The 24929-nt window shown below is 40.3% G+C and overlaps 14 protein-coding genes across 14 annotated transcripts; 6 read left to right on the forward strand and 8 right to left on the reverse strand.

Annotated features, from left to right (window-relative positions):
- Positions 1–2113: 2113 nt before the first annotated feature.
- Positions 2114–3937, forward strand: WALSEDRAFT_20920 (kinase-like protein; the record flags this gene model as incomplete). Its single annotated transcript, XM_006959642.1, has 3 exons — positions 2114–2770; positions 2815–3355; positions 3402–3937. 3 exons carry the CDS (start codon positions 2114–2116, stop codon positions 3935–3937), a joined length of 1734 nt encoding a protein of 577 aa, XP_006959704.1.
- Positions 3938–4042: 105 nt separating this feature from the next.
- WALSEDRAFT_21012 (glycoside hydrolase) lies at positions 4043–6567 on the reverse strand (the record flags this gene model as incomplete). The annotated part of the gene is made up of 5 exons (XM_006959643.1): positions 4043–5472; positions 5516–5841; positions 5887–6046; positions 6099–6232; positions 6284–6567. The coding sequence occupies 5 exons, from the start codon at positions 6565–6567 to the stop codon at positions 4043–4045; spliced, it is 2334 nt and encodes a 777-aa protein (XP_006959705.1).
- Positions 6568–6663: 96 nt separating this feature from the next.
- Positions 6664–7409, reverse strand: WALSEDRAFT_61059 (hypothetical protein). The gene is made up of 3 exons (XM_006959644.1): positions 7285–7409; positions 7082–7238; positions 6664–7039 (listed from the first exon to the last, which is right to left on the reverse strand). Exons 1-3 carry the CDS (start codon positions 7401–7403, stop codon positions 6968–6970), a joined length of 348 nt encoding a protein of 115 aa, XP_006959706.1. The 5' UTR covers positions 7404–7409; the 3' UTR covers positions 6664–6967.
- A 9-nt stretch (positions 7410–7418) lies between these two features.
- Positions 7419–9453, reverse strand: WALSEDRAFT_61060 (P-loop containing nucleoside triphosphate hydrolase protein). Its single transcript, XM_006959645.1, has 3 exons — positions 9393–9453; positions 9160–9346; positions 7419–9111 (listed from the first exon to the last, which is right to left on the reverse strand). Exons 1-3 carry the CDS (start codon positions 9447–9449, stop codon positions 7475–7477), a joined length of 1881 nt encoding a protein of 626 aa, XP_006959707.1. The 5' UTR covers positions 9450–9453; the 3' UTR covers positions 7419–7474.
- A 39-nt stretch (positions 9454–9492) lies between these two features.
- Positions 9493–10870, reverse strand: WALSEDRAFT_33463 (PLP-dependent transferase). Its single transcript, XM_006959646.1, has 2 exons — positions 10542–10870; positions 9493–10496 (listed from the first exon to the last, which is right to left on the reverse strand). The coding sequence occupies exons 1-2, from the start codon at positions 10820–10822 to the stop codon at positions 9533–9535; spliced, it is 1245 nt and encodes a 414-aa protein (XP_006959708.1). The 5' UTR covers positions 10823–10870; the 3' UTR covers positions 9493–9532.
- Positions 10871–11297: 427 nt separating this feature from the next.
- WALSEDRAFT_21001 (protein phosphatase 2A regulatory B subunit) lies at positions 11298–12781 on the forward strand (the record flags this gene model as incomplete). The annotated part of the gene is made up of 2 exons (XM_006959647.1): positions 11298–12634; positions 12685–12781. Coding segments are annotated over 2 exons (1434 nt in total), but the record flags the coding sequence as incomplete, so codon positions are not given.
- A 924-nt stretch (positions 12782–13705) lies between these two features.
- WALSEDRAFT_29764 (hypothetical protein) lies at positions 13706–14527 on the forward strand (the record flags this gene model as incomplete). Its single annotated transcript, XM_006959648.1, has 1 exon — positions 13706–14527. One exon carries the CDS (start codon positions 13706–13708, stop codon positions 14525–14527), a length of 822 nt encoding a protein of 273 aa, XP_006959710.1.
- Positions 14528–14896: 369 nt separating this feature from the next.
- On the reverse strand, positions 14897–15846 carry WALSEDRAFT_21019 (eukaryotic protein; the record flags this gene model as incomplete). Its single annotated transcript, XM_006959649.1, has 4 exons — positions 14897–14947; positions 14995–15037; positions 15081–15372; positions 15420–15846. 4 exons carry the CDS (start codon positions 15844–15846, stop codon positions 14897–14899), a joined length of 813 nt encoding a protein of 270 aa, XP_006959711.1.
- A 281-nt stretch (positions 15847–16127) lies between these two features.
- On the forward strand, positions 16128–17169 carry WALSEDRAFT_40194 (cytosolic Fe-S cluster assembly factor nubp1-A; the record flags this gene model as incomplete). Its single annotated transcript, XM_006959650.1, has 1 exon — positions 16128–17169. One exon carries the CDS (start codon positions 16128–16130, stop codon positions 17115–17117), a length of 990 nt encoding a protein of 329 aa, XP_006959712.1. The 3' UTR covers positions 17118–17169.
- Positions 17138–18332, reverse strand: WALSEDRAFT_61061 (u3 small nucleolar RNA-associated protein 11). Its single transcript, XM_006959651.1, has 5 exons — positions 18111–18332; positions 17946–18059; positions 17691–17901; positions 17449–17642; positions 17138–17404 (listed from the first exon to the last, which is right to left on the reverse strand). The coding sequence occupies exons 1-5, from the start codon at positions 18318–18320 to the stop codon at positions 17183–17185; spliced, it is 951 nt and encodes a 316-aa protein (XP_006959713.1). The 5' UTR covers positions 18321–18332; the 3' UTR covers positions 17138–17182.
- A 293-nt stretch (positions 18333–18625) lies between these two features.
- Positions 18626–19512, reverse strand: WALSEDRAFT_61062 (adenylylsulfate kinase). Its single transcript, XM_006959652.1, has 4 exons — positions 19490–19512; positions 19434–19446; positions 19302–19387; positions 18626–19257 (listed from the first exon to the last, which is right to left on the reverse strand). The coding sequence occupies exons 1-4, from the start codon at positions 19502–19504 to the stop codon at positions 18766–18768; spliced, it is 606 nt and encodes a 201-aa protein (XP_006959714.1). The 5' UTR covers positions 19505–19512; the 3' UTR covers positions 18626–18765.
- On the forward strand, positions 19395–20527 carry WALSEDRAFT_61063 (hypothetical protein). The gene is made up of 4 exons (XM_006959653.1): positions 19395–19602; positions 19652–20092; positions 20142–20303; positions 20345–20527. Exons 1-4 carry the CDS (start codon positions 19531–19533, stop codon positions 20510–20512), a joined length of 843 nt encoding a protein of 280 aa, XP_006959715.1. The 5' UTR covers positions 19395–19530; the 3' UTR covers positions 20513–20527.
- A 282-nt stretch (positions 20528–20809) lies between these two features.
- On the forward strand, positions 20810–23924 carry WALSEDRAFT_69992 (hypothetical protein; the record flags this gene model as incomplete). Its single annotated transcript, XM_006959654.1, has 8 exons — positions 20810–21153; positions 21208–21245; positions 21290–21665; positions 21709–22769; positions 22813–22887; positions 22939–23047; positions 23092–23269; positions 23315–23924. The coding sequence occupies 8 exons, from the start codon at positions 20810–20812 to the stop codon at positions 23873–23875; spliced, it is 2742 nt and encodes a 913-aa protein (XP_006959716.1). The 3' UTR covers positions 23876–23924.
- Positions 23903–24920, reverse strand: WALSEDRAFT_61065 (putative aldo-keto reductase). Its single transcript, XM_006959655.1, has 3 exons — positions 24761–24920; positions 24702–24714; positions 23903–24655 (listed from the first exon to the last, which is right to left on the reverse strand). The coding sequence occupies exons 1-3, from the start codon at positions 24899–24901 to the stop codon at positions 23961–23963; spliced, it is 849 nt and encodes a 282-aa protein (XP_006959717.1). The 5' UTR covers positions 24902–24920; the 3' UTR covers positions 23903–23960.
- Positions 24921–24929: the final 9 nt, after the last annotated feature.

Here is a 24929-nt window from a genome sequence, read left to right on the forward strand (position 1 = left end):
TGATATCGAAAAGTAGATCATGATGAACAAGTTAAATAAGCCGTCTAGTCGCGTTGACAGACCGCAAGAGCATCAATCTATCCCCGTAGAAGCTAACTTCAACGATCCCATGGATTTTGATCCTACCTTTCCCGTAAGTTATGCAGATACATAACTAAATTGAGCTGAATAGGATATCCAGACATTTGATTTAGATATGACGCTCAAACAACGCAATTCTATGCGTAGAAACCAGAGTAAATCATTTGCTCATCTACCACCTTCGCCCGCAACTCAAACGAATACAACAATAACGTCTCCCACTTTGAGACGTCCAACGAACTCTGAAACTCCACAGAGATCTCCAGGTTTTGTAAGAGCTCTAAATAGCCAGAGAAACGATCAACGGTCTACTCCAACGCGTCCAAAATCGTCACATTCCCGTCCTGGAACACCACCACCAAAGTCATTTTTAAGTGATGATCACAAGCGCAGGAATAGGTTGAGCGTTGGTAGTAGATTTGCAGCCGAAGCTAAGCAATTCTTTAGCCCCAAAGCTGATCAACCGGGTTTGAATAGTCGTAGAAAATCAACACCCGCTATTAACACCGCTTCAATTAGTTCAACTTCTATTGAAAGCCCGTCGACTTGTCGTGACTCTACCTCATTTTCTTCTTTACGTAGCAGACGGAACAGTGCAAGTTCAGACATTTCGTCAATACAGTCAAATGATGAATTTGGTCTTCCGAAAGACATCGACGTACCACCTGTGCCAAGGATACCGAAAGATTATTCAGAGACAAACACTATCCCATTGACCGGCTCAAATAATGATAACAACGCTAATGGCTTACGATCACAAGCCTCTGCATATTCTGAAACAACGGCTACAACACCACAAAAAGTAACGCGTAAAAAGTATTCAGAGAGTTCATTCACTCCTCCAAGGCATAGATTTGAGAGTAGAGATAGTAATTGTTCACCAACACAAGCTAATTGTATAAATTTCCCTCAATCTTCCAAACGTAGTTCAACAGTACGTCGTATTACTCCATCATCTATACCCTTCTTCAGAAGATCGGCTTCTGCTCAAAATATGAATGATAATTTAAAATCAGATGATCCACCACCACCTGTTCCTCCAATCTCGCAATCTCATATAGCTCAAAATTCCGTTTCATCGGCTGGAACGATTGGAACGACGAGCTCTACTGGTTCTAGTACACCTCATAGAAAGAGTATGTTGGGTATTGGTTTACCATCACTCCTCAAGACCAGCTCTTCAAGAAAGTCATTATCAACTAGTAAACCAGTCTCAACTGAGAATCTTTCAGACAAGCCAAAGCAAAATGGTGAGCAGTCTACTTTCAGGCAACGTCGCAATAGTTTAAGCGCTGTGATTATGGGAAGAAGAAGAGGGAAGACGGTTGGATCACAGTCTACATCTTCACATCCGGAACCAGTACCTAAAATAAAACCCGAGTTTTTAGAAAATAATGACAAAGAAAAAGATAGGTCATCTACGCCAGTTTCAACACCAGTTGTTCGAACTAGAACGATAAGGGCTTCGGATCAACAGAAAGAAAAAGATTCAAATGATGCAACTATTACACGAACCACCAACTCGTTCAGAACTATGCCACAGTCTAGTAGTCTACAAAAGTCCAGCTCACATTCCAGTCATGAAACTTTAAACCCTGACAATAAGCGCGATCAAAAGCTAATAACACCAACCCGGATACCTAGAATATCAATGTCAGCTGTCCGTACACCTCAAACACGTTCACCTGGATCAATAAGACGTAGACCTTCTGTGAATGACACGACGAGAAAAGTTAGTGATAATTCGATTAACACAATTAATACAGTCAATTCAACTAAATCTAGTAGATTATCTACTAATGGTTCAATGAATAATCTGAATGATGCGCTCAGTAGTGATTCAACTATAGAAATGCGCAAGAGAGTCGTTGACAAGTCACTCGAAAATCAATCAAAGCGCCTATCAAAGATTGGAATTGACAATAAGGATGATAAAGTTGACAGAAACAACACAATCTCTCTGGTTAAATCAACGCCGCGTGCAAGTTCTATATATACCACTAATAAGCAAAGTACTTCAATACCAACTAGTATGAGTTCGACGAGCATCGGTTCAAGGCACTCTATACATGCCACACCGAAGGTACGTAGTTTGGCTACGCCGGTATCATCACGCAGTACGACCAACCTAAACGGACAAACTCCTATTACTGCCAAAGTTAGGACACCCCGTCAAAATCAAGATGAGGTAATAGCTGACGAGGAAATGATGGCATATATACGTAGATCTCAAGCCAGGAGGTTAGCTGCTGGTGCTAAGCTATCAGAATTAGAATCAATGTTGGCTTTCCCAGAACCTGTAATGCCAACTACAAGAATGTCACCACGTGAAGCTATAGCACTTTTCGGTAGTAGTCTATCTCCATATGAGCAAAATGAAATATTCAACCATCGTGATATTTACTTTGTTGGGCAATCCTCGAAGAAGAAACTAGCTACGAAGGAACGCAGTAGTAGTAATTACGGATATGACGATGAAAGAGGCGATTATCATATTATAAAGCACGATCATTTGAATTATAGATATGAAATTATGGACACACTCGGTAAAGGTTCCTTCGGACAGGTTTTGGAATGTCTTGACCACAAGACTGGCCACTCCGTTGCTATAAAAATTATAAGAAACAAGAAAAGATTTCACCATCAGGCTTTAGTTGAGGTAAAGATACTGGACAGGTTGGTAGACTGGGTAAGTGATATTTAACAATGTACACAACACCTAATTCTCTCTAGGATCCCGAGAACAAACACAATGTTATCATGAAAACTGAACACTTTTATTTCCGTGGTCACCTGTGCATAGCTACGGAATTACTCAGTATAAATCTTTACGAATTGATTAAAGCAAATTGCTTTGCAGGATTTACAACAGCTTTAATTAAGAGGTTTGCTGCTCAAATGCTACAATCACTCGTGCTGATGAAACATCACAACGTGATACATTGTGATCTCAAGCCTGAGAATGTATTATTGCGTCACCCAGCCAAGAGCTCTATAAAGGTTATTGATTTTGGTAGTAGCTGCTTCGAGAATGAAAAGGTATATACGTATATCCAATCACGATTCTATCGTTCTCCGGAGGTCATTCTCGGTATGGAATATACTGCTGCTATTGATATGTGGAGTTTCGGTGCTATACTCGTTGAGCTCTACACCGGTTATCCTATCTTTCCTGGTGAAAATGAACAAGAGCAGTTGGCATGTTTGATGGAGATTCTAGGTATACCTGAAAAATACATTATTGACAAGAGCTCACGTAGAAAGATCTTTTTTGGTGGGTTAAGCATACATTATTAATCCTTTTACTAACTATTGCTAAGATTCCACTGGTGCACCTCGTCCGGTTATAAACAGTAAGGGTCGCAGACGGAGACCAAATTCCAAGTCGATTGCATCCGTGTTGAAGACTGATGATGAGCAATTTGTCGACTTCATAACGAGATGTCTAACATGGGATCCTGAAAAGCGTCTGAAACCTAGTGGTGCGCTCCGTCATCCGTTTGTTACTGGTTTACCACCACCCCCTAAGACGACAACAACGAAGACGGTCAGACGACCATCAACAGCTCAACCAAGCTCGGGATCAACGACTTTTAAAATACCAAATGGAACTGCTGGTGAATCAAAGAAGTCAATGATTTCAAATCCTACTCCTTTAAATAGACATAGGGTTTCACATTCACACTCGCAATCTAGTGCCTCTAGTTTACCTGGTCAGCAATCTGTTAAATCGCCTAAAATACCTTCGCTTAGTAATACACCTCGGATATTGAGGTCTAAATTGTCATCAACTTCAACCTCTGCTCCTTCACAATCTTCAAAGGTTAGCACCATATCAGCTACATCAAAGTATTGAAGTAAGATTGTTTATATGTTTCTTTTTGTATATGTTTATAATTATTTGCAAAGTTCTCATATATTCCAAAGATATTAATGTACATGATGATAACTATACACGCGTCTATTGTGTGCTAGTAACAGAAAGTGGGAGATTGCGTGAGCTGTTACCAACGTGGAAAGTGTATTCGCCAGATGGGAGTATCCACATTTGTCTAGTGACATCCCAGACGCTAAGATCTTTGAGGCGAAGATCGAAGCTGACTTCTTGGCTATCACCACTCTTGAGGTTTTTCACCTTTTCGAAACCACGTAATTGACGAATAGGTTGTTCGTCACCTGGAATACTGACATAGAGTTGAGCGACTTCCGATCCATCGACATCACCAGTGTTGCTAACAGTTGCTGTGACTGTCTTGATGACATCGTACAAGCTCTTGCCTTCTTCGAAGCCTTCAAATGGTTCATTAGTCGCTTGTACTTCCTTGTCATCCTCCTTGTAATTGTCCACAACTGAGATGTCTGAAAATTCAAAGTTTGTGTATGACAAACCGAAACCAAATTCGTAACGTGGTTCAATCTCCTGTTTATCGAACCATTTGTAATCTACGAAAAGACCCTCAGTGAATTCCACCTGAGGTGATTGATCATTGTCTCTGACAATACCGTTTGGTGGGTAATCATCAAGTGTCTTACCCCAAGTGTATGGCAATTTACCACTGAAGTTCTCATCACCGAATAAAAGTGGTATAATTGCATTTCCGCTCTCCTGTCCAGGGAGGTAGGCTTCTACTATTGCTGTGACATTCTCATTATCAGCCCATTTCTCGATATCGATGACAGCAGGTGTGTGCAAAACAACTATGACATTGCTTGAAGCATTCACAGCCGCATCTAACATATTGGACTGTTCAATAGTAATCTGTAAATCATCGCGATCTCTGTTCTCTTGTGCCCAATTATTGATAAACACCAATGTAGCATCGGCGGATGGTGCAACCTCGTTAATAAGTTCATCGTCATGTGTGAGAGCATATGAAAGGCGTATGTTTCCATTTATCGTACGTTGTTTGAGTGCGTCGAGAGGTGTAATAATATATGGAGCATAAGCATAGCCTGATCCACCAGCATCAGTAAGTGTTCCATTGAAATTACCCTCCGGACATGAAGTACCAGCGTCACCACATCCATCTACACCGAGAGCGTTATCGCCAAGGTCGCTACCAAGTGCAAAGATCTGTTCGGGATTCTTGAGTGGTAATCCACCTGTATTCTTGAGCAATGTAGCTGATTCTGACCCAAGTCGTCTTATAAGCTCTGCCGTATTGTCCGCGCGTACATTTTTATAGACGTTTTCAGCATCGAAGTAGCTATTACCATTGAAGACAACTTCTGGTGGTATGTTCTCGCTATCCTGACCGAAATGGAAGTACGGTGTGAGGACTCTTATGGCCGAATCAGTCAGTCTTTCTTCAGGGACTGAACCATTGTTGACCAATTCAGCAAGTTCACCCCAGAATGTACCCATTGATCCATTGAATCCGACACCAGGGGCTAATTCATGTTAGTAGATGTCTTCTGATAGAACACTACGCACCAGAGAAATCAAGACCATTGAGAGCTGAATCAACACTATCGTGTACTCCACCCCAATCACTGATAATTGATCCTTGGAAGTTAAGTTCAGTTTTGAGTAGGTGATTCTGGGTGTAGGCATTATTACATGCTTGAGTACCATTTAAGCGATTATAAGAACACATAACATGCGCAGAACCAGCTCTGACTGCTTCTGCGAATGGATGCATATAGACTTCGTGAGTCGTCACATCATCAATAATCGAATCAATTGAATTTTGATCAGATGTACTTTCAGTACGGTAAGGATGACGAGCAGTCTCCTGTTCATATCCGATCCAATGTTTGCTGTCACAATGTTAGACACTCAGGCATGAAATTTTTCTCACTTACATCGTCGCAGCGACATTGCTATCTTGTAAACCAAGAACTGAAAGGTATGAATAGACTCCATTTGCGTATGGATCTGGGTAAGAACCCTCCCAATTTCTGCCTCCAAGTGGTGATCTACCGAGAGGACCGGATGCGACGGGTGCCAAAGCGATGTGAACGCCTAAAAGGGGGAGGTGGAGTCAGAGAATGCTAACAAGGCGGATTTAATTTACCTTGATCGAAGAATTCTTGACCCATTTGCTTAGAACGCTCATAAATTAACTCTTTGTCCCAAGTAGCGGCGGCCGTCTGGCCAGCAGGGTATTGAGAGACGCCCTTCATTGGACGTGGTCCAGTTGGTCCGTCCCTGTGAGAAAATTACGTTAAATTATTTTACACCACAATTAATTTAACTCACATTAAACACAACTGTGGGATCCCAAGTCGTTCGACACCTGGAGACGTACCAACACATCTGCCTTCATGGGAAGTTATCAAACTTGCTTTCTCTTCTATTGACATTTGTGAAACAATGTCTTCTGCTTTCTTGAATGCTTCAGACCAGGCTTTACCTCCATTGGCATTTGGCGATGGGTAAATGCTATTATCGTTATTAGGATTCTTTTCTTGTCTATTGAGTACAGCCCTCGCGTTTACAACGGTCAAGGCGACTGCGAGTGTGAGCAATTGTGTTAACTTCATTTGTGAATGGGTTGAAGGAGTGAAAAATCTCTGCTTTTATTCTGCCCAGAGGATACCTCCCAACGTGACGAAACATAATGACTAGAACGGACTCAACAGAGTACCTTGGATGTGTACCTCGGAGGTTAATAGTTGAGCAGACCGTCTGACTAGGAAAGTGGTGTCTCCAGATCATATAAAATCATGTTCCTGCAATCAGAGTTGTCTCAAATGTGACATCTAGGATGATAGATATATCTAATATCTACAGTGAGTTCTAACGTAGATGTCTAACAATATACCATAGGTATATTCGTGATCACCGGATATTTCTCTGATATGTACCTGATTCTATCTAGGTGCAAATACATCACAAGACGAAATAGTCATTCGTGAACTCGTGCATAACGAAAGTGACAATTTAGTAAGCAATAAACCTGACCAAGGACCCTTCGGTGATCTCATTATCGACTAACTTTCCGCTTTCCTTTCCCTAATTCCACGTTAGAAGACCAAAATAGATTGTTTAACGCACATTATCGTATCTTATAATAGTTGGTATGCTTTTGAGGTTCCATTCTCTTCTATAGATATTCTGCGGTGATTTCCAATCAGAGACCTCACCAACTCTAACAATCTGTGCAAGTGGTGCACCTTCTCTATCAAAAACTCTCTTTAACAGATCCTGGACACTATATGCTATTAAAATAGTCAAAAGTTATGTTGATATCCACTCACGCACGACAATCTGGACACCAGTCTTCGTAAAAGATGAGGTAACTAGTGGAAGGTGTTTCTACTGCACTTGAGGAGAATTGCACATTGATTGATCTAGGGTTGGCTTCTTTGAGTGGCATGATAGTAGTTTTTTTAGGATACATTTATGACGAAATCAATAATGATAAAAAATTACAAAATTAATATGACATCACAACATAGACAAGGGTACGGCCATCTCAGCCGCTTCCTTCTCTCTCTGTTGTTCCTTCTTCATCTGTCTCGTTATCCTTCTCTGAGCGAATTCATGTGTAGCGAGCTCGCGTGGTGTTTGACTAATTGGACTCTTGTCTAATTCCTGCTTGAGATCGTACATAACTTCATCATCAGCGTGTGGTGTAAGGAAAGTAATAGCCTTTCCTTTCTTACCAGCACGACCAGTTCTACCAATTCTGTGGATATACGATTCTATATTATTAGCCATGTGATAGTTGCATACCAAGGAGACATCAGCAACATCTATACCTCTACCAGCGAGATCTGTGGCGACCAATACTGATACGACGCCATCACGCAATGATTGTAAAGCCTCTTCACGTTGGTCTTGCGTCTTGCCCGAATGGAGCGTGGTGCATTCCCAACGAGCTCTCGTGAGTTCCTTTGCGAGTACATCCGCGCTTCTCTTCTGATTAACAAATACAATAATTGGTGGTGCATATTTCTCGCTGTTGAGTATATCAATAAGTCTTTTCGTTTTCTTTGTTTCGTTGTCTATTAATTCTACAACTTGCTCAACCGTATCAACCGCTTGACCTGCTCCACCAATGTTGATCGTTGCTGGTTTGCGAAGATACTTCCGTGCAATCTTTTCGACGGCTGATGGCATAGTTGCGGAGTATAAGAATGTTTGTCGTTGGATATTTTCCTCAGGAGTACCCATTTGATCTAGTATGAATGTTAACTCTTGCTCGAAACCCATAGCTACCATTCGATCGGCTTCATCTAATACTAGGTAATTACATTGAGATAATACGATGATAGAACGCTCGAGTAAATCTTTCAATCTACCCGGTGTAGCTATAATTATCTCAACACCTGTTCGCAAATTGAAGGACTGCTCATCAAGACTTTTACCACCAACTAAAGACAAGCAATTAAAGCTCATTGGGTGAGCGAACTTTTTAGTTTCTGATTCAATCTGTTGTGCTAGTTCACGTGTTGGTGCTAAAATTAAGGCGTATGGACCTAGGTGATAGTTATGTTCACCAATAGGTTGCAATTTACTGATGTAATTCATCATAGGTATAACGAAAGAGGCCGTTTTACCACTACCTGTTTCTGCTATACCAATCAAATCGCGATTGTTTAATCCGATCGGAATAGCTTGTCTTTGTATAGCCGATGGCTCTTTGTAACCGATTTCTTTTATAATATCGAGTATTTCAGCAGGTATAGCACTCTCTTCCCAGCTTCTCAATGGACGTGGTATCTGACCACCTCTAGCGCTTATATTGAAGTCCTCATTAACGATTCTCCAGTCTCTTTCTGTCATTTGTGATAATTCCTTTTCACGCCAGTTGCGGGAATCATATCCATGTCTTTTTGCTTGACGTATTTCGAGATGATCTACGAACTGTTGTTCATTTGACTGTTCTTTTGGACGTGTAAGTGGTTTATAATCCGTTGGTATGCTAGCTTCTGTATCTTCCTCCTCATCCCAATCAAAGTTCATTCGTTTAGCGTCTGTAATCTTTATAGTCTTCCTTTTACGCTTCTCTTTCTCACCTAAATACCTCGATTTGATGGCTTTCATATCGGGATCCTCAGGTTGAGGTGAACGTGAGCGATCTGAAGCAGGTTTAGAAGGTTTCTTCAATACATTGGCAGTAAACATACCTCTCTTCTTTGATACGTCCTTCTGTTCATCTGAAGTAGAGACTTCTGAAGATACGCCATTCAACCTCCTATCTAAATCCTCCTTCTGCTTTCTCTGCTTTTCTAGTTGCTTCTGCTTTTCTAAATGTTCATTCTGACGTTTCTCTAACGCTAAAGCTTCTCTTTGTGATTTTGATAAGAACTTTGGCTGGATAGATGCATTAGTGGGATAGATTTATAAACAGGATACCCACTTTAAGTTGATTCTGCTTAGATTCCTCTTGTTTCTTTAGTATTTCTTGTATATCCATTTTTATGGTAATGGACGTCACTAACAAAGAAGATAAAGATGAAGGGGAAATTTAATTTATTCATTTAGATAGTACAAGTATATCTAGTTCTTGATTACATCGTCGATCGACTTTGCGACGTATTCAACGTTTGATGAGTTCAAACCAGCCATAGAGATACGTCCATTAGCTGTGAGGTAGATGTGGTGCTTATCAATAAGCTTCTGGCATTGCTCTGGGTTCAATCCAGTGAATGAGAACATACCAATTTGTGAGGTGATGTGTCCCCAACCGTTTCCATTTGGTGAAGGTGTCTTGAGCTTGTTGTTCAATTGATCAAAAAGGATTTCACGCATTTTGATAATTCTGTCAGCCATTGTCTTGATATCCTTCTCCCATTGGCTAAAGTTTGACTTGTCGTTGAGCAAAGCTGAAACCAATCTAGCACCGAATGCAGGTGGGTTAGAGATTTCTGCTCTTTGGAAGACCGAGTATTGAGTGCGAAGGCGCTCAGTCTCATCAGCGTCCTTGCCGACAAAGTGGAGAGCACCTGTGCGTTCACCGTATAAACCAGCGTTCTTTGCGAAGGATTGACAGATTAAGAGTGGAATGTTTTGTTCAACAAAGTATCTAACAGCAGCGGCGTCCTTGTTGAGATCACCTGAAGCGAAACCTTGATAAGCACAGTCAAAGAAGGCGAACAATTGACGTTCTTGGAAGATTTGGGCGATCTGCTTCCATTGTTCCAATGTAGGGTCAACACCGGTTGGGTTGTGTGCACAGGCGTGCAACAACCAGATACTACCCTTTGGAGCTTGCTTGAGGGCGTTGACTAAGCCATCAAAGTCCAAACCGATGGTGTTCTTGTCATAGTATGGGTAGTTGACTGGTTCAAGGCCGACGTTTGCGAAGATAGAGTGGTGGTTGGCCCAAGTTGGTGAGGAGACGTAGATTTGCTTCTTGATACCGAATGAGGTGAAGTCGTAGTGCTTTGCTAAGAAAGCAGCTGCACTGTGGTTAGCTCCGGTACCGGAGATAGTCTGAGCGGAAACGACACGCTTGTCTGAGCTACTAGGCGGTTAGAAGATAGACAAAGAAAAGAGAAAGACAGACATGGCTTTTGATGAGTCGCCAAGGATGAGCTTGGCAGCAGATTGTGTGTACTCTGGCAAACCGAGGATCGGCAGATACTCGTGGTCGATTGTCTCGTTAGTGAGGTAGTCAGACTTTACCTTCTTGATGGAAGGGAGGATCCAAGGCTTTCCTGTATCGTCCCTGTATGCACCGACACCCAGATTAACCTTGCTAGGGTTGCTGTCTTGTTTGAATGCAGCAGTAAGCTTGAAGATACTGTCTGGAGGAGCTAGTGGTACGTTGGCGAATGGAGTAGGCATCTTTGCAGTCGTCGCTATTCTCGCTGTTCTAAACATCAAAGCACTAAACTAAAAGCGACATACCGATCAATTTATGCAACCGATAGAATGCTGTCACGGGGTGTTGTCATATTAGAAAATAAAAAATGATAAACAGAGGCAGTCTCGCTAGAGACGGTATGGCAATAGAGACCCATAGTTTAGTATTTATTAAGATGTCTATGGCCCTCTTGCTAGCGATGTTCGCTAACAAGTCGGGAATCGTGCTGGCTCTGCTTGGATTGTTCGGTAGCTACTACTACTACTCGAGCTACAAATCTAGACGTATATCTGGTCACTCTGAGCCACCCTATGATCTGTCAGTCCAGAGATCTCTACGAGGACAATACTAATAAGATAATAGCAAATTCCATTTTATAATTATAACAATACTAATTTTAATATATTTACTAGACTATTTGTACTAACATACACTCGTTCTATTCCGACCACGACGATGAAATCTCTCAAGAAGCTCGGTTTATCGAAATCCAAGAGTAACAACAGCAACACGCCTAAGAAATCTGACAATCCTGGCATTTTAGTCACCACTGAGTTGCCCCAGGATCCTATACCGCGTCCATCTCACGGTCACTTGGATTCAACTCCACCAAAGTCTACGAGAATACAATCACCTAAAGATACGATCCCTATAACGGGCAAACCACCGAAGAAGCAAAGGTCTTCTAGATTTCACGTTACACATCCTCAAAACTTGGAACCTCTCCCTGCGTTTCTAGACGTACCACTCCAGGATAGAACCTCATTATTTATAAAGAAACTACATCAGTCTTCTGTTTTATTTGACTTCAATGATGCCTCCTCTGATTTACAAGGAAAACAAGTAAAAGCTGCTGCTTTGCATGAGATGTTGGAATATTTAACGAGGAATAAAAACGTGATTACTGAATCTATTTATCCAGAAATGGTTCACATGTTCGCTTGCAATTTATTCCGTTCTATACCACCACCTGTCAACCCATATGGTGACGCTTTCGACCCTGAAGAGGATGAACCAATTTGTGAACTCGCTTGGCCACATTTACAAGTAGTTTACGAATTATTCCTCAGATTCGTAGAATCTCCTGATTTTAATACTAACATCGCAAAACGTTATATTGATCAGTTGTTTGTTTTACAATTATTAGAATTATTCGACAGCGAAGATCCAAGGGAGCGCGATTTCTTAAAAACTACTTTACATAGAATATACGGTAAATTCCTCAATCTTAGAGCCTTCATTAGACGATCAATCAACAATGTCTTCTTCCACTTCATCTATGAAACTGAAAGGCACAATGGCATTGCGGAATTATTGGAAATTCTTGGCTCTATCATCAACGGCTTTGCTTTACCATTGAAAGATGAGCACAAAACGTTCCTTACTAGAGTTCTCATTCCACTCCACAAAGTCAGATCACTTAGCTTATATCACCCTCAATTAGCCTATTGTGTAGTACAATTCTTAGAAAAAGACAGTACGCTCACGGAAGAAGTTATTCTCGGTTTATTGAGATACTGGCCTAGAGTCAACTCACAAAAGGAAGTCATGTTCTTAAATGAAGTCGAAGAAATACTAGACGTTATTGAACCTGCTCAATTCCAAAGAATTATGGTACCATTATTCCACCAATTATCTAGATGTATCAACAGTCAACATTTTCAAGTGGCAGAGCGCGCTTTATACTACTGGAATAATGATTACATTGTTAACTTAATGTCAAACAACCTCCCAACTATTTTACCTTTAGTTTTCTCATCATTATACCAAAATTCGAAAATACACTGGAATAGGTGAGTATCGTTGGTTTTTTTAGGGATAGGCACTAATTAGATCATATTAGGACCATCCATAATATGGTTTACAACGCATTAAAATTATTCATGGATATGAACCCGCCACTCTTTGATGAATGTACTTCAAATTACAAACCGCAAAGACAATTTGAAAAGGAGAAAGCAGAAGAACGCTTGAAGGGATGGGAAGAAGTTAGAAGAAAAGCAATAGAGAATAGAGGCGACAAAGGACCGTTACCGGAAACACTCAACGCACCACAACAGTTTATTTCACCTGAATCAGTTGCCGCATTAGAAGCTGATCAAATGATTGACGTCTTACCTGCAGCTTTAGCAGAGGTTAGTTTGCAAGGTCAAGAAGGTGAATTTGATTTAATGGAAGGTGAAGAAGGCGATAGTTTAGTAAGCGAAGATCAGCAAGCCCAATTGCAAATGCAAATGCAATTACAGTCACAATTGAATAATGATCAAGAGGATTATGATGAGGAGGGTAGTATACCTGCAGACCTTATACCTGCAGAAGCAATAGTAACAAACACGAATGATGATAGTGCGTCTTATATAAGAAGAAAATCTCAGTTACCAGGTAAGTTGGTTACCTTTTTAGGAAGCCATTCATTAACGAACAAAATAGTTAGTAAAGGGGATTCAGAGCAAGTAGCTAATCATCGCAGTGCGAATGATTCAGTTAATGAGCAATCACAAAATTGAGATTTTAATGATGATATATACACAAAAACCAACTTTATTCAAGACATTAAATTTTGTTTTTGTTTTCATTCAATTCTGTTAAATAAATATATAATTTCACTATTTAATTTACGTTAAAACGCACTGATCGCTTTAATCGGTTAGGTTTTGTGGAAAATTTTGATAGTCAAGGTTGAGTGTAACGGAGGAGGACATTAATGAATAAATATATGTAAATATAATTGTATGAATGAATAATACAGTAAATTTACATTCATTTCTTGTTTCTATCATGCTATGCTAAATTAGATGCCACTCACGGTCCGTGCCATCATTGAGTGAGGCATGTGCGAAATCCAAACGATTTGAACAAGAACAATGACGAAGATTTTAAATAAGTTTAAAAAGGATAATGCGCCTATAGATTTTGATATTCCAGATGTATTAGTAACACCACCTGAAGATGATAATGATAGTAATTCTGCAGAGTTATCCGGTCCATTTGTAGCACATAGGTCATCGATTAATAGTGAATCATCAAGTGTCTTTGATCAAGAACAAGATGATGACTTTCAAGTACGTGTTGATCTTATTAGACATCAATCAAAGTATCAAACTTTTGAAGATTTACCGAGTGATGATGAAGATAATGATGATAGTTTAGTCGATTTATTACAACAAGCTCCTATACCTGCAACTAGCGTATCAGATCGAGGTGTATCACCTCGTTCATCAAAAATAAAGTTGAGGATAGATACATCAATTTCAGAAGAAGAAGAAAGTAACGCGAATAATAATATTTTAACGGCCTCAACATCATCTTCATTTAGTCCTGATACCCCAACTCATGCCGTACAATTACCTAGCTCACAATCAAAGAAGAACAGTCTAAGTAGCCCGAAGAAGAGCCTAAGGAAGCGAATTTCAACGCATTTTCAATCACAATCTTCACAAAAGCCGCATAGAATTAGCGTAACGAATATAAGCGCGCCTTCACCAAAGTTACCTCCTATTGCTCATATACATGAAAAGGAAAACCGGGATAACCCCCACGTTATTATAGATCAAGTGAAAATAAGAGCTAAACAACTCGAATCACTTGGATTTGATAGGAAAGTTTTTGATAGTGATGCTATTATACATGCATTAGGACACGGCGAGAGTCATAATCAAGATGAGATTGTCGGAATTGCGACGTAGTCATACCCGCTTTAAAACAAGAACCGCGATCATACTGTATTTCTAGCCTTTTTTATACCGTTTTAATTTTAATTTAATTTGCGATTACCCCTTAATTTCAAAAAAAGTTTTACTTTCTCTGCCGATACCCCAAGTGATTATAAAAACGCAGTTCTGAGGTACGATTGCGGACGAAAGCTGTCAGATGATCTATGCATGCTTTATGCATTTCTCTGCATAGGAAGGAACGATGCCGCTTTAAATCACTAACTTTATCATTCTGTCATTTTGATAGAAGTTACATCTCGGCCGACAGATTAAGCGAGAAAGAGCAAGTAATATCATAAATTTAATCATACAATAATAATAATACGCAATGAGACCACAAGCTTAGTTGTCATCCATTGATGAGAAGATACGTAATATTGATAAGAAGAGGTTCTGTATAAAGTCAGCGGAAGAAGCGGAAACAACGGAAAAACACCTACCAAGAAATCCAAGTAGAGGGAAATAGAAGCGAGAATATATTCACTACTCTGCGTTAGAAGGTCTTAATAATGAAATTTTCACCCACTCTGGAGACAAACGGTTGAAAATCTGGTGAGTATCAAAGACAACGTATAGAGAAAACAAAGCAACACCGAGAATACCATAAACAAGACTGATAGTTGAGCTGAATGGGACGAAAAGGCCAACTAAACCGAAACCAATCATGCCGAATATACCAACGCTCAGTATTGGCGCCAAACCGCTAAAGTCATATTTTGACTGGAAAGTGAATGCAGTCAAACCGATGAAAATAACAGCAGTGCATAACAAAGCTTGTAAGACAATTGTCTTGTTTTCGAAAGTAGAGATGACAGCACCTGAAATAGGCTATGAGAAGTGTGGCGTAGATATAAAGCATACTAACCAATTGCTAAGGCTTCCATCGCAGTAAATGATGATAAAAGTGCCAAATTTGTCGGATGGCTGTGGCGTTTCCAGTACGTTAAACCAAGTGTGACGAATGATCCAATTAATGGCACGAATAGGATGTTAGGATGTCTAAGTATGAACGTTTGCATTGCTTGGCTGTAGGAAACCCAGAAACCGACTGCAAATGTGGCAAGTAACTGGAGACTCAATATTGTGTATATCTTTCTAACGGATTGTAAACGTATCTCTTTGACACATTCGCTAATGGTTGCACCGTATTTGAAATCATCTGGGAGATCTCCAGATGGGCCAGCGTTGGTGATTTCTTCATTTCCAGAGATGGAATTGTAATTCTTATGATCTGTTTTATTGGCTGTAGTTGTGTAATTAGGTGGTGACTGCGTATAATTCTCTGTTGACATTTACTTGTTGATGGTATGACGTAAAGAGGCTAATAGGGGGAGATGAACGATATATTGGATTAAAGCGTAGAGTAATATTACTAGCGAGTCCATAAAGTAGCCAATCTACGGTTTATTCTTTAGACGACTGTTTGTTCTCCTTCTTACTAAGCAGGCAGCTATATTTTTATGCTTGAACGTAAGCAAATAAGTAGATAAGCAAATATTTTACATAAGATACATTACAAATTTACATAAACTCAGATTCAGACTCAATCTCACTTATCTTCTTTACTATCATCATGTCAATCACCTCGACGACGACAACGACGATAGAAAATCCAAAGTACGATCAACCAGACAACGCACCTGAACATTGTCCTGGTACAGAATCAGATAACGCTGGAAAAGCATCCGCTTGTGAGGGATGTCCAAACCAATCCACTTGTGCCACAGCACCTAAAGGTCCAGATCCTGATTTACCTGCAATTAGGGAACGTATGAGCACTGTAAAGCACAAAGTAATGGTATTATCTGGCAAAGGTGGCGTCGGAAAGTCCACCTTTACTTCACAACTCGCTTGGGCGATGTCAGGTGATGATACCAAAGAAGTTGGCATTATGGACGTCGATATTTGTGGTCCATCTATACCAACAGTTATGGGTCTCGTAGGAGAGTCGATACATCAAAGTGCGAGCGGTTGGTCACCAGTTTACGTACAGGATAATCTCGGAGTTATGTCCATAGGCTTTTTATTACCAAGTGATACGAATGCTGTTATATGGAGAGGTCCAAAGAAGAATGGCCTCATCAAACAATTTCTCAAAGATGTCGATTGGGGTACAAACCTCGACTATTTGCTAATTGATACACCACCTGGTACATCTGATGAGCATCTATCCTGCGTCAACTACTTAAAAGAATCTGGTATCAATGGCGCAGTACTCATTACAACACCTCAAGAAGTCGCTCTCCAAGATGTCAGAAAGGAGATCGATTTTTGCAGGAAAACAAACATACCTATACTTGGTATCGTTGAGAACATGTCTGGATTCGTTTGTCCAAGTTGCCATGGCGAAAGTGAGATCTTCGCGGCTAGTACAGGTGGTGCACAAGCCTTAGCCGAGGAGTTAGGTTTAGATTTACTCGGAAAAGTTCCATTAGATCCTCGTATAGGACAGAGTGCTGATTTTGGTTTAAACTTCCTCGAAGAATATCCGGATTCACCTGCTACTACTGCTTATTTGGAAATTATAGATAAAATCTCAAAGAAAGTAGAGACCAGCAACTAAATACACATAAAAACACTGTAATTTTAGACCATAGAAATAATTTATGCATTAGGACTTCTATATAACTACTTCTTTCTCTCTGCTCTCCACTTGAATACGCGAGCTTTACCTTCACGGTCTTCCTGTTCACCGTCTTCGATCCTAGTCTTCTGGCCTTTCTCTAGCTTCTGTTTGGCACCCTTGCCCATAAGTGCCTTCGTGAGTTCCAATTCTCTCGCGGCCCTGTCGAGAGCATCCTGTCTAAACGTCCTCTGGGTAAGTTCATTTAGGGTCTTTTTGAGCTGTGTCTGAGACTTTGTTAGCGAGTATAATAGAAGGTGAGTACACACACCTCTCCTACTACTTCATCATCGAAAGCGTCATTTCCATCAATTGCGTCTTTATCTTCTTCCACTGTGACAGTGGCTGCGGCTTTAGAAGCGCGCTTTCTGTCCTTCTTACTTTCTTTCCATCCCAAGTCAACTGTCTCATCTTCATCATTGTCAGCTGCCTCTTCTTGAGTATCCTGATTATCTTCTACGTTTGCTAAATATATTGTAAGATGATGAACCTCTGCAAAAAGATCAGACCCACGCTCATTAGGATCTGCAAAAACGATGTGTGATTTCCAATCACTCCTTGATCGTCTTCGTGAGTTCTTTGGTTCATCTGATGGTATCAAACTAGCTGCTTTAAGCGCAAACTCTTGATATTCATCGATACCTAAATCAAACCTGCGCTCTTCATCGGCTAGTTCTTTAATATTGGTTAAGCTACTAAGGTTCGACTTCAATTTGTCTATCCTCTGAGAAGGGTTAGAGGGATGCTATATAAACAAGTATAACTAACTTTATTATTGATTGCACGTTGCATGTGTATATATCCAGTATCCTGTGTCTTCAGAACTCTAATCAAATCATTAGGAAGTGGAGTATTTCCTCTATCCTGAAAGTGTTGACCTTTCTGAGAGAGTGTATTAGATTATAAACCTCTCATCCAAGTAGTCACACCTACCTGGGTCTTCTTTCCAACCATACCAAAGTAAAATTCGTCTTTATTCCTTAATTCTGCTTTCTCTCTAAGTTTCTTCAATCTATCTTGCTTGCTGTGATAATCTCTAGCTCTTTTGACATAATCCTTATGCTTCTCTAAGAATCCCAACTTCTGTCGATTCAAAGGTTGTGAACGCTCTTTGTGGTTCCGACGCCTAATGGCGTTTCTCATAGAACTTCCTACCTATCGTGATTGTTAGATGTGTGCAAGTGTTCCTTTATTTACTATTCACCATTCTGAGTTGATGATAGTCTTCTGATAAGGAACTACGATGGCAGAGAACGTGAAAAATGCAGAAGAAATGTCCCAAGAGGAATTGAAAGCTAGTATAGCAAATTTGGAGGCAGAACTGGGGTATAAAAATTCTATTTCTCACATTATACGCTTATCATAGTGCAGAGGTGCAGATGAAGCAGAGAGGATACGTAAAGAATATATGAATAAACTAGAGGAATATAACTACTTCAAAGATATAGCACAGGTGGGTTCATCACTAAATACGCGTGTTTTATACTCAAACTCGAAAACCAAGATGGCTATTGGTAAAATAGCAGACAGAGAGGGTCGATCAATAAGGGACATCTATAAAGAGCTAAATATTGAAGATGACTAGATTTTAAGCGCTTAAGTAGCCATTCTTTACGAGGTACTCGGTGATAATCTTGACAGAAGCTTGAACGTCATTCTCATCAGTCTTGATGTGAATTTCAGGCTTCTCAGGTGCTTCATATGGTGCAGTTATACCTGTAAATTCTTTAATTTCACCTGATCTTGCCTTTTTGTAGAGACCTTTTGGATCTCTTTGTTCGACGACAGAAAGTGGTGCGTCTACGTAAACTTCAATGAAAGGCAAAGATTGTTGATTGTGCAACTCTCTAGCAAAGTCTCTGTCCTTCTTGTATGGTGAGATGAATGACGTGATCGTTAATGCTGCAGAGGAAGCGAACAACTTTGAAACTTCACCAATTCTTCTGATATTTTCTTCTCTATCCTTTTCGGAGAATCCTAAATCCTTGTTCAATCCAAAGCGGATGTTGTCTCCGTCTAACCTGAATGCAGACTTGCGTAAATGGAGAAGATGTTGTTCGAGGGCGGTAGCGATAGTAGACTGAGAAGTTAATAAATGCAATAGGATAGATATCTAATAGCTACCTTTCCAGAAGCGGATAAACCTGTTAACCAGATTGTTAATCCCTTTTGTCCGAGCAATTCTTGTCTTTCTTGTTGGCTGACGGTGCCTACAGGAGTGTTAGAGGAGAAATAACTAAATAATAGAAGAAATACCTTCGTGGAATGTCTAGATAGTTTAATTTTTTAATCTTTATTGTTATTTTACTCACAATGTTGGTAGCCATCTCTTCGTTGTCAGAAATCAAGAGTGATGAGTTTACAGCAGCCGATTAAAGCTACAACTAAGCGTAAAACTGTAGAAGATGATGAGGATAATGAAATTGTTAGTATCTATATCTAAATCGTTGCCATTATCTCTAAGTAAACATCAGGTTAACGTAGATTTTGACTTTTTCAACATTGATGAGATAGATTATCACGCTGTTAAGCATCTTTTGGTTCAATTATTTCACTCTGATAGTCAAGATTTAGAATTACACACTTTAACCGATTTAATTCTCTCACAATCTGGAGTTGGTACAACAATAAAAGTTGACGGCAAGGAGTCAGACCCTTATGCGTTCTTAACAGCTGTTAACTTAAACTCTAACAACTCAATTGGTTGCGTATCCAACTTGTCAAACTATCTTCTCAATAGAGCGAAATCAGCTAGCAACCAATCACTTTACAACACCCTTAATCAGTTACTCAGTGGTGAAAGTAGCAGCCAAGTTGGTTTGCTCCTTGGTGAGAGATTAGTCAATATGCCAGTTGTTTTGATGCCGCATATGTTGAGATTCTTGTTAGAAGAACTAGAATCTGCTAGCAAATCTGTAAGTATTACCATGTATACATTATCTGGAACTGTCTAAGAATACAAAGGGCCAAGCATACAACTTCACTCATTATCTGATCCCCGCTCGAACCTACATTGAGTCTGATAATGACGTAGAGATGGATGATCAAGGTCCAACAAAGAAGCAACGCGGCGGAAACAACTCAAAGTTGCAAACATTTCATCCAGAGGATGATATCACACAAGATGTGAGTATATATATACCAGAAGACATCTCTAACAATACCAGTTCACTGAATTGGTCGCTGACTATCAGTATAAAAATGTTGTTACGAGAGAGCAGGACGCTTTTGGTGCAGACATTCGTGGACGTTTGATTCTCATCGAAGCTGAAAAACTAAAGAACCTAGTGTTACCTAAAATGATTGAAAACACTTCAGCTGCAGCTGGAATATAATTTATTACCTTTTCTTCACATCAGAAAAACTGGGGCCTTCCCTTCCGTTCTCGGCATTAAAGGTGTAAGGGCAAACTATCGGCTTACATGCGCATTAACCTTGAGATTACAAATATATATGTAACATTATCAGTTCTGCGATATTAAGCGACTAGATTGCGGCGAATTTATGCGTTCATTCCGAATTACAAACTTATAAACTGTTATAGAGAATATATTATTTTATTTATTGTAATTTGAATAACAAGATATTATATCACTTATACATCTCTATTCACATCTTCTTCTCAATCGATCATGGACGATCGTAAGCCAGAGCAGAATGGTCATATATCAACGAATAAACCGGGTATTTATCTACCACCGATGGCATCACATCCAACGCTACAAACTTTCGTTGGTCCATCAGCCAGTTACTCTCAAAATAGCGCAGAAAGGGTACCACCAATATATAGACACCTACACGATCATCCACCACCTGAATTTAGCTCACAGCAGCCAAAACCTGCGCAATATTCACAGAAAAAGCCCAAGCGTAAATCTCAGACTGATGCTTCCCCGGATAGCTCTGCCGTTGATCAACAGACTGGGCAGCCAATAAAGAAGCGGCAGAGAACCGCCAGAAGTTGCGATAGCTGCAGGTATGTCACACTCGTCCGTTCGGCATTTTTAAAACTAACGTTTCACTCCTCCAGATCTCGGAAAATTAGATGTGACTTCTTACCTGATGAAGGTGTGTTTATAATTGAAGAACTTAACTTTCTAATACGTTATTAGACCCGCCTTGCTGTAAACATTGCAAACATAATGGTCTACCATGTACCAGCAACCTTCCTATTTCTGAGACACGATTCAAGAAACGCTCAAGCTCGGCATATGCACCTGAAACTACACCTATACTGCAAGCACAGCCACAGCCGCAATCACAATCACAGTCGCAACCGCAACCACAACCACCACCACTGCAACCACCATCACAACCTCAACCTCAACCTCAACTACAACCACAACCACAACCACCACAGCGTTTACCACAGCCGCAACCGCTCCGTCAACTTTCTGTTCCAATGGACGTTCCACCTTCAGGTGTTAACATCAGCGTCCCAAGCGCACCACCACCGCCTTCTGGCTTCCCGATAAGACTTCCACCAATGTGGGTGTGTATTATATTTTATTTGATTTACTAACAACACCAGTGGTCGCGAAAATATGAAATTACCACCGTTGAACTCTGAATCAAGAATGCTGGGTCCAACGTCTATATCTTATCTGGTACACTCTCAGGCGCAACTTCCTACATCTGTAGAGCGCAACCTGAAAGACGTAGACGATCGTTATCATCAGAAAAGCAGTCTGACTCCGAATGGAGATGGTTGGATACACCAAATGCAAAATAGACCGGGAAGTTCGCATGACAGAATTCAAAAACCACCAACGATACAAAAGGAAATTTCACAAACACGACAAACTAATGATTTACCATTAGACGAAGAAACTAAGCAGATGTTACTAGATATCTACTTCAGTGAAATAGCTCCAATATTTCCAGTTCTCACAAGTGAGGAATTTTACAGCCATCCTCATCCCTTGCTATTAAAAGCTTGTTGCGTTATAGCAGCAACCGGTCGTCAAGTACCCCTAGAAACATTGAACGTTTGTCGATCAGCCCTCAACGATTCATTAGCTGGCTCTACACTTTCACGTTCTTCTCTTGTTACAATCCAAGCATTGCTTATTTGCTCACTCAACACAGATGCTCATTCGACGGCCTTGGGATCCTCAGGTAGCTCAATCTGGCTCAGGAGTGGTGCAGCTATCCGTATGGCACATGATTTGGGATTACACAAGGAATCGAATGAATGTACACAGTGGGAATCAAACCGCAGAAGGAGAGTATGGGCAGCAGTCGTCATAATGGACAGATGGGCATCATGTGCTCATGGATTACCAATGACTATCAATCTTGTTGATTGCGATGTTCTCTTACCCTCTCCTTTTGAGTTCTACAAAGATGAACAAAGTGAAGATGTCAAACCAATAATTAAAGAAGATGAAAACAAACCTTATTCATTTTTCGTCGAGATGGTGAAAAATTCTGTTTTATTAGGGCGTATTCTTCAAACACTTTACAGTGCTGTTGGATTGCGGCTCGTTACTGATGAACAGCTTTTCAGTCTTGCCGCTGATATAGAACACTGGAGGGAAGATCTTCCTAACAATCTTAAGTTCACAGGTAGTTCATCAAGTCCTCAAGCTGGTAAGTTTTATTTTACAAATGCTATATCTCCTAAACTTTTTAGGCGTTTTACAAATGGCTTATGTTACGCTCTGTCTCTTACTCTTCAGACCAATGATGCGCGCTTCAGAGAATGAGAGTGAGTGTCATGTCGAGACTCGGATAACCCATCGCTAACTAACAATGATAGTGTCCGATGAGCTGAAACACACGCTTGATGAAACACGTTGGAATAAGGTATACATAGCTTCTACTGAATGTATAGACTGGGTTTACCAGAATCAGAAAATTATGGATCAGTGGGTATTAGATATTTTCAAGATAGCGACTAACGCCTATCTAGCTGGTTTATTGCCGTGTACTGCCTATGTTCTTGCGCTCTAATCCAACACCATACCTGGGTTAGACTACAAGATGAGCGAGCTTTGGACAGTTTGCATAAGGTCGTCGAGATCCTCGAGCAATGGCAAAGAGGAGGCGGAGGAGATGACGCAATCACCTGGCGTAATAAACTTACTGATGTAGGTTCATTTGTGTTCGATCACAAATACTAACAAGTGGAACAGATTATACACATACTCAACAAATCTGCGACAAGAGCTAAATCAGGTACTCAATCTGTTTCCGAACCAGATGGATCGAGAATGCGTAGAAATACATCCCAATTGCGTTACTCTGAGGATAAGAGGAGCGATTCGAGCGGTGGTTTCAACCAAAATCAATCGACATTCACTGGTGTAGTAGAATCACAACAACAACAGCCACCATACGCGGCAGGAGCTCAGAATGGTGTTATGTCATATGCAGCTTTATCCACAAATAGAGATGATCTCGAGTCAGTTCAATCACCTTTCCAAATCGGCCAAACTCCCTCTTATCCAAACCAGCCTATTTATAGCTCAGTCATTGATGATAGTACACCCCATCATGCCTTTTTTGATCTCAACGCGTGGGATGTTTTGATGCAAAATTTCCATCCTGTTGGATCATCAGGTGGTGGTAATGCAACTACGCCTAACCATGGAGTGGCTGATGTACATCCTCCTCAAAATACACAAAATTCTGCAACTAACGCCATCCCTAACGTCACTTACGGTCATACAAAACCATCATTTAACAATTTATAACGTTTTATTTGGAAACAATTCACATAATTTTATATATTTTTACTTGTTGTAAGCACATATATTTTAGATTTATACAATAGTTTTCTTAAACGGATGCATCTCCAATTGGATCCCAATCTGTGACGAGGTATTCATCTAACTGATCCAAGTTATTCATATCATCATTTGATAATTCAAAGTCAAAAATTTCTTTGTTTGCAGCAAGACGCTCTTTCTTTACTGATTTTGGAAGTGGAACGTATCCTTTCTGGATTGACCAACGGAGTAAAACCTGTGCTGGAGATTTGGAATGGCTTTCGCTAATTCTCTTAAGAACTGGGTTATTGAAACGCATAGCACGAGCGAGTGGTCCCCAGGCCTCGAGTACTATACCACGTCTTTTGTTATATTCAACATCCTCACTGCGTTGCATGAATGGATGTAAATCGAGTTGATTTACCGTAACTGGGTACCTTGGTGATGTTTCATAGAGTTCTTCAAGATGTCTTACACCGTAGTTGGATACACCGGCAGACTTGATAAGACCTTCGTCGATTGCCTCCTCTATGGCCTTCCAGGATGCCAATCTAGCCTCCTTGGATGGATATGGACCATGAATTAAGTATAGATCAAGGTATCCCAATCCACTCAATCTAACGCTCTCACGGATTGCTTTTCGGGCATGTTCAAGGCCATTGTTAGCCATCAACTTTGTAGTGTAGAATATTTCATTGCGTGGAGTATTTGATTCCTTCATGAAGTCATTGATAGCCCTTCCGCATGCTTCCTCGTTTTCGTACCCTATAACATTTAAATACTCTAAGTAAATAGCGATTAAGTTACTCACACTCTGCTGTATCCTGTGATGCATTAGATGATAATGATATGGATGTGTTATCGACTCACGATATGCCTATATCCAGCTTCTAATGCTTGCTTTACTGACGTATAAGCCTCCTCTGTACTGCTCTCATAGGTACCAAATCCAAGGACAGGAATATCCTTTCCGTTTTGTAATCCAACTCTGCTAGTCAACGTAAATGCCATTTTTGTAGTTCGATGTTCTTCTTTAAGT

The sequence above is a fragment of the Wallemia mellicola genome (assembly GCF_000263375.1).
Source record: "Wallemia mellicola CBS 633.66 unplaced genomic scaffold WALSEscaffold_19, whole genome shotgun sequence".
NCBI lineage: Eukaryota > Fungi > Basidiomycota > Wallemiomycetes > Wallemiales > Wallemiaceae > Wallemia > Wallemia mellicola.

Bases quoted from the DNA above. Each gene is read 5' to 3' on its own strand.
- WALSEDRAFT_61059 (XM_006959644.1), bottom strand. From the start codon at position 7,403: ATGCCACTCAAAGAAGCCAACCCTAGATCAATCAATGTGCAATTCTCC. The intron at 7,239-7,284 runs GTGAGTGGATAT...AATAGCATATAG, and splicing joins TGGTGTCCAGATTGTCGTGC to TGTCCAGGATCTGTTAAAGA. The intron at 7,040-7,081 runs GTGCGTTAAACA...ACGTGGAATTAG, and splicing joins CTATTATAAGATACGATAAT to GGAAAGGAAAGCGGAAAGTT.
- WALSEDRAFT_61065 (XM_006959655.1), bottom strand. From the start codon at position 24,901: ATGGCATTTACGTTGACTAGCAGAGTTGGATTACAAAACGGAAAGGAT.
- WALSEDRAFT_61060 (XM_006959645.1), bottom strand. From the start codon at position 9,449: ATGGATATACAAGAAATACTAAAGAAACAAGAGGAATCTAAGCAGAAT. The intron at 9,347-9,392 runs GTGGGTATCCTG...GCATCTATCCAG, and splicing joins CTAAGCAGAATCAACTTAAA to CCAAAGTTCTTATCAAAATC. The intron at 9,112-9,159 runs GTATGTTTACTG...AACCTGCTTCAG, and splicing joins GGACGTATCAAAGAAGAGAG to ATCGCTCACGTTCACCTCAA.
- WALSEDRAFT_61062 (XM_006959652.1), bottom strand. The intron at 19,258-19,301 runs GTAGCTATTAGA...TTAACTTCTCAG, and splicing joins GTTTATCCGCTTCTGGAAAG to TCTACTATCGCTACCGCCCT.
- WALSEDRAFT_33463 (XM_006959646.1), bottom strand. From the start codon at position 10,822: ATGCCTACTCCATTCGCCAACGTACCACTAGCTCCTCCAGACAGTATC. The intron at 10,497-10,541 runs GTCTGTCTTTCT...ACCGCCTAGTAG, and splicing joins GGCGACTCATCAAAAGCCAT to CTCAGACAAGCGTGTCGTTT.
- WALSEDRAFT_61063 (XM_006959653.1), top strand. From the start codon at position 19,531: ATGAGTTTACAGCAGCCGATTAAAGCTACAACTAAGCGTAAAACTGTA. The intron at 19,603-19,651 runs GTTAGTATCTAT...AGTAAACATCAG, and splicing joins ATGATGAGGATAATGAAATT to GTTAACGTAGATTTTGACTT. The intron at 20,304-20,344 runs GTGAGTATATAT...TAACAATACCAG, and splicing joins AGGATGATATCACACAAGAT to TTCACTGAATTGGTCGCTGA.
- WALSEDRAFT_61061 (XM_006959651.1), bottom strand. From the start codon at position 18,320: ATGAGAAACGCCATTAGGCGTCGGAACCACAAAGAGCGTTCACAACCT. The intron at 17,902-17,945 runs GTTAGTTATACT...AACCCTTCTCAG, and splicing joins AACGTGCAATCAATAATAAA to AGGATAGACAAATTGAAGTC. The intron at 17,405-17,448 runs GTGTGTGTACTC...ACAAAGTCTCAG, and splicing joins ATGATGAAGTAGTAGGAGAG to ACACAGCTCAAAAAGACCCT.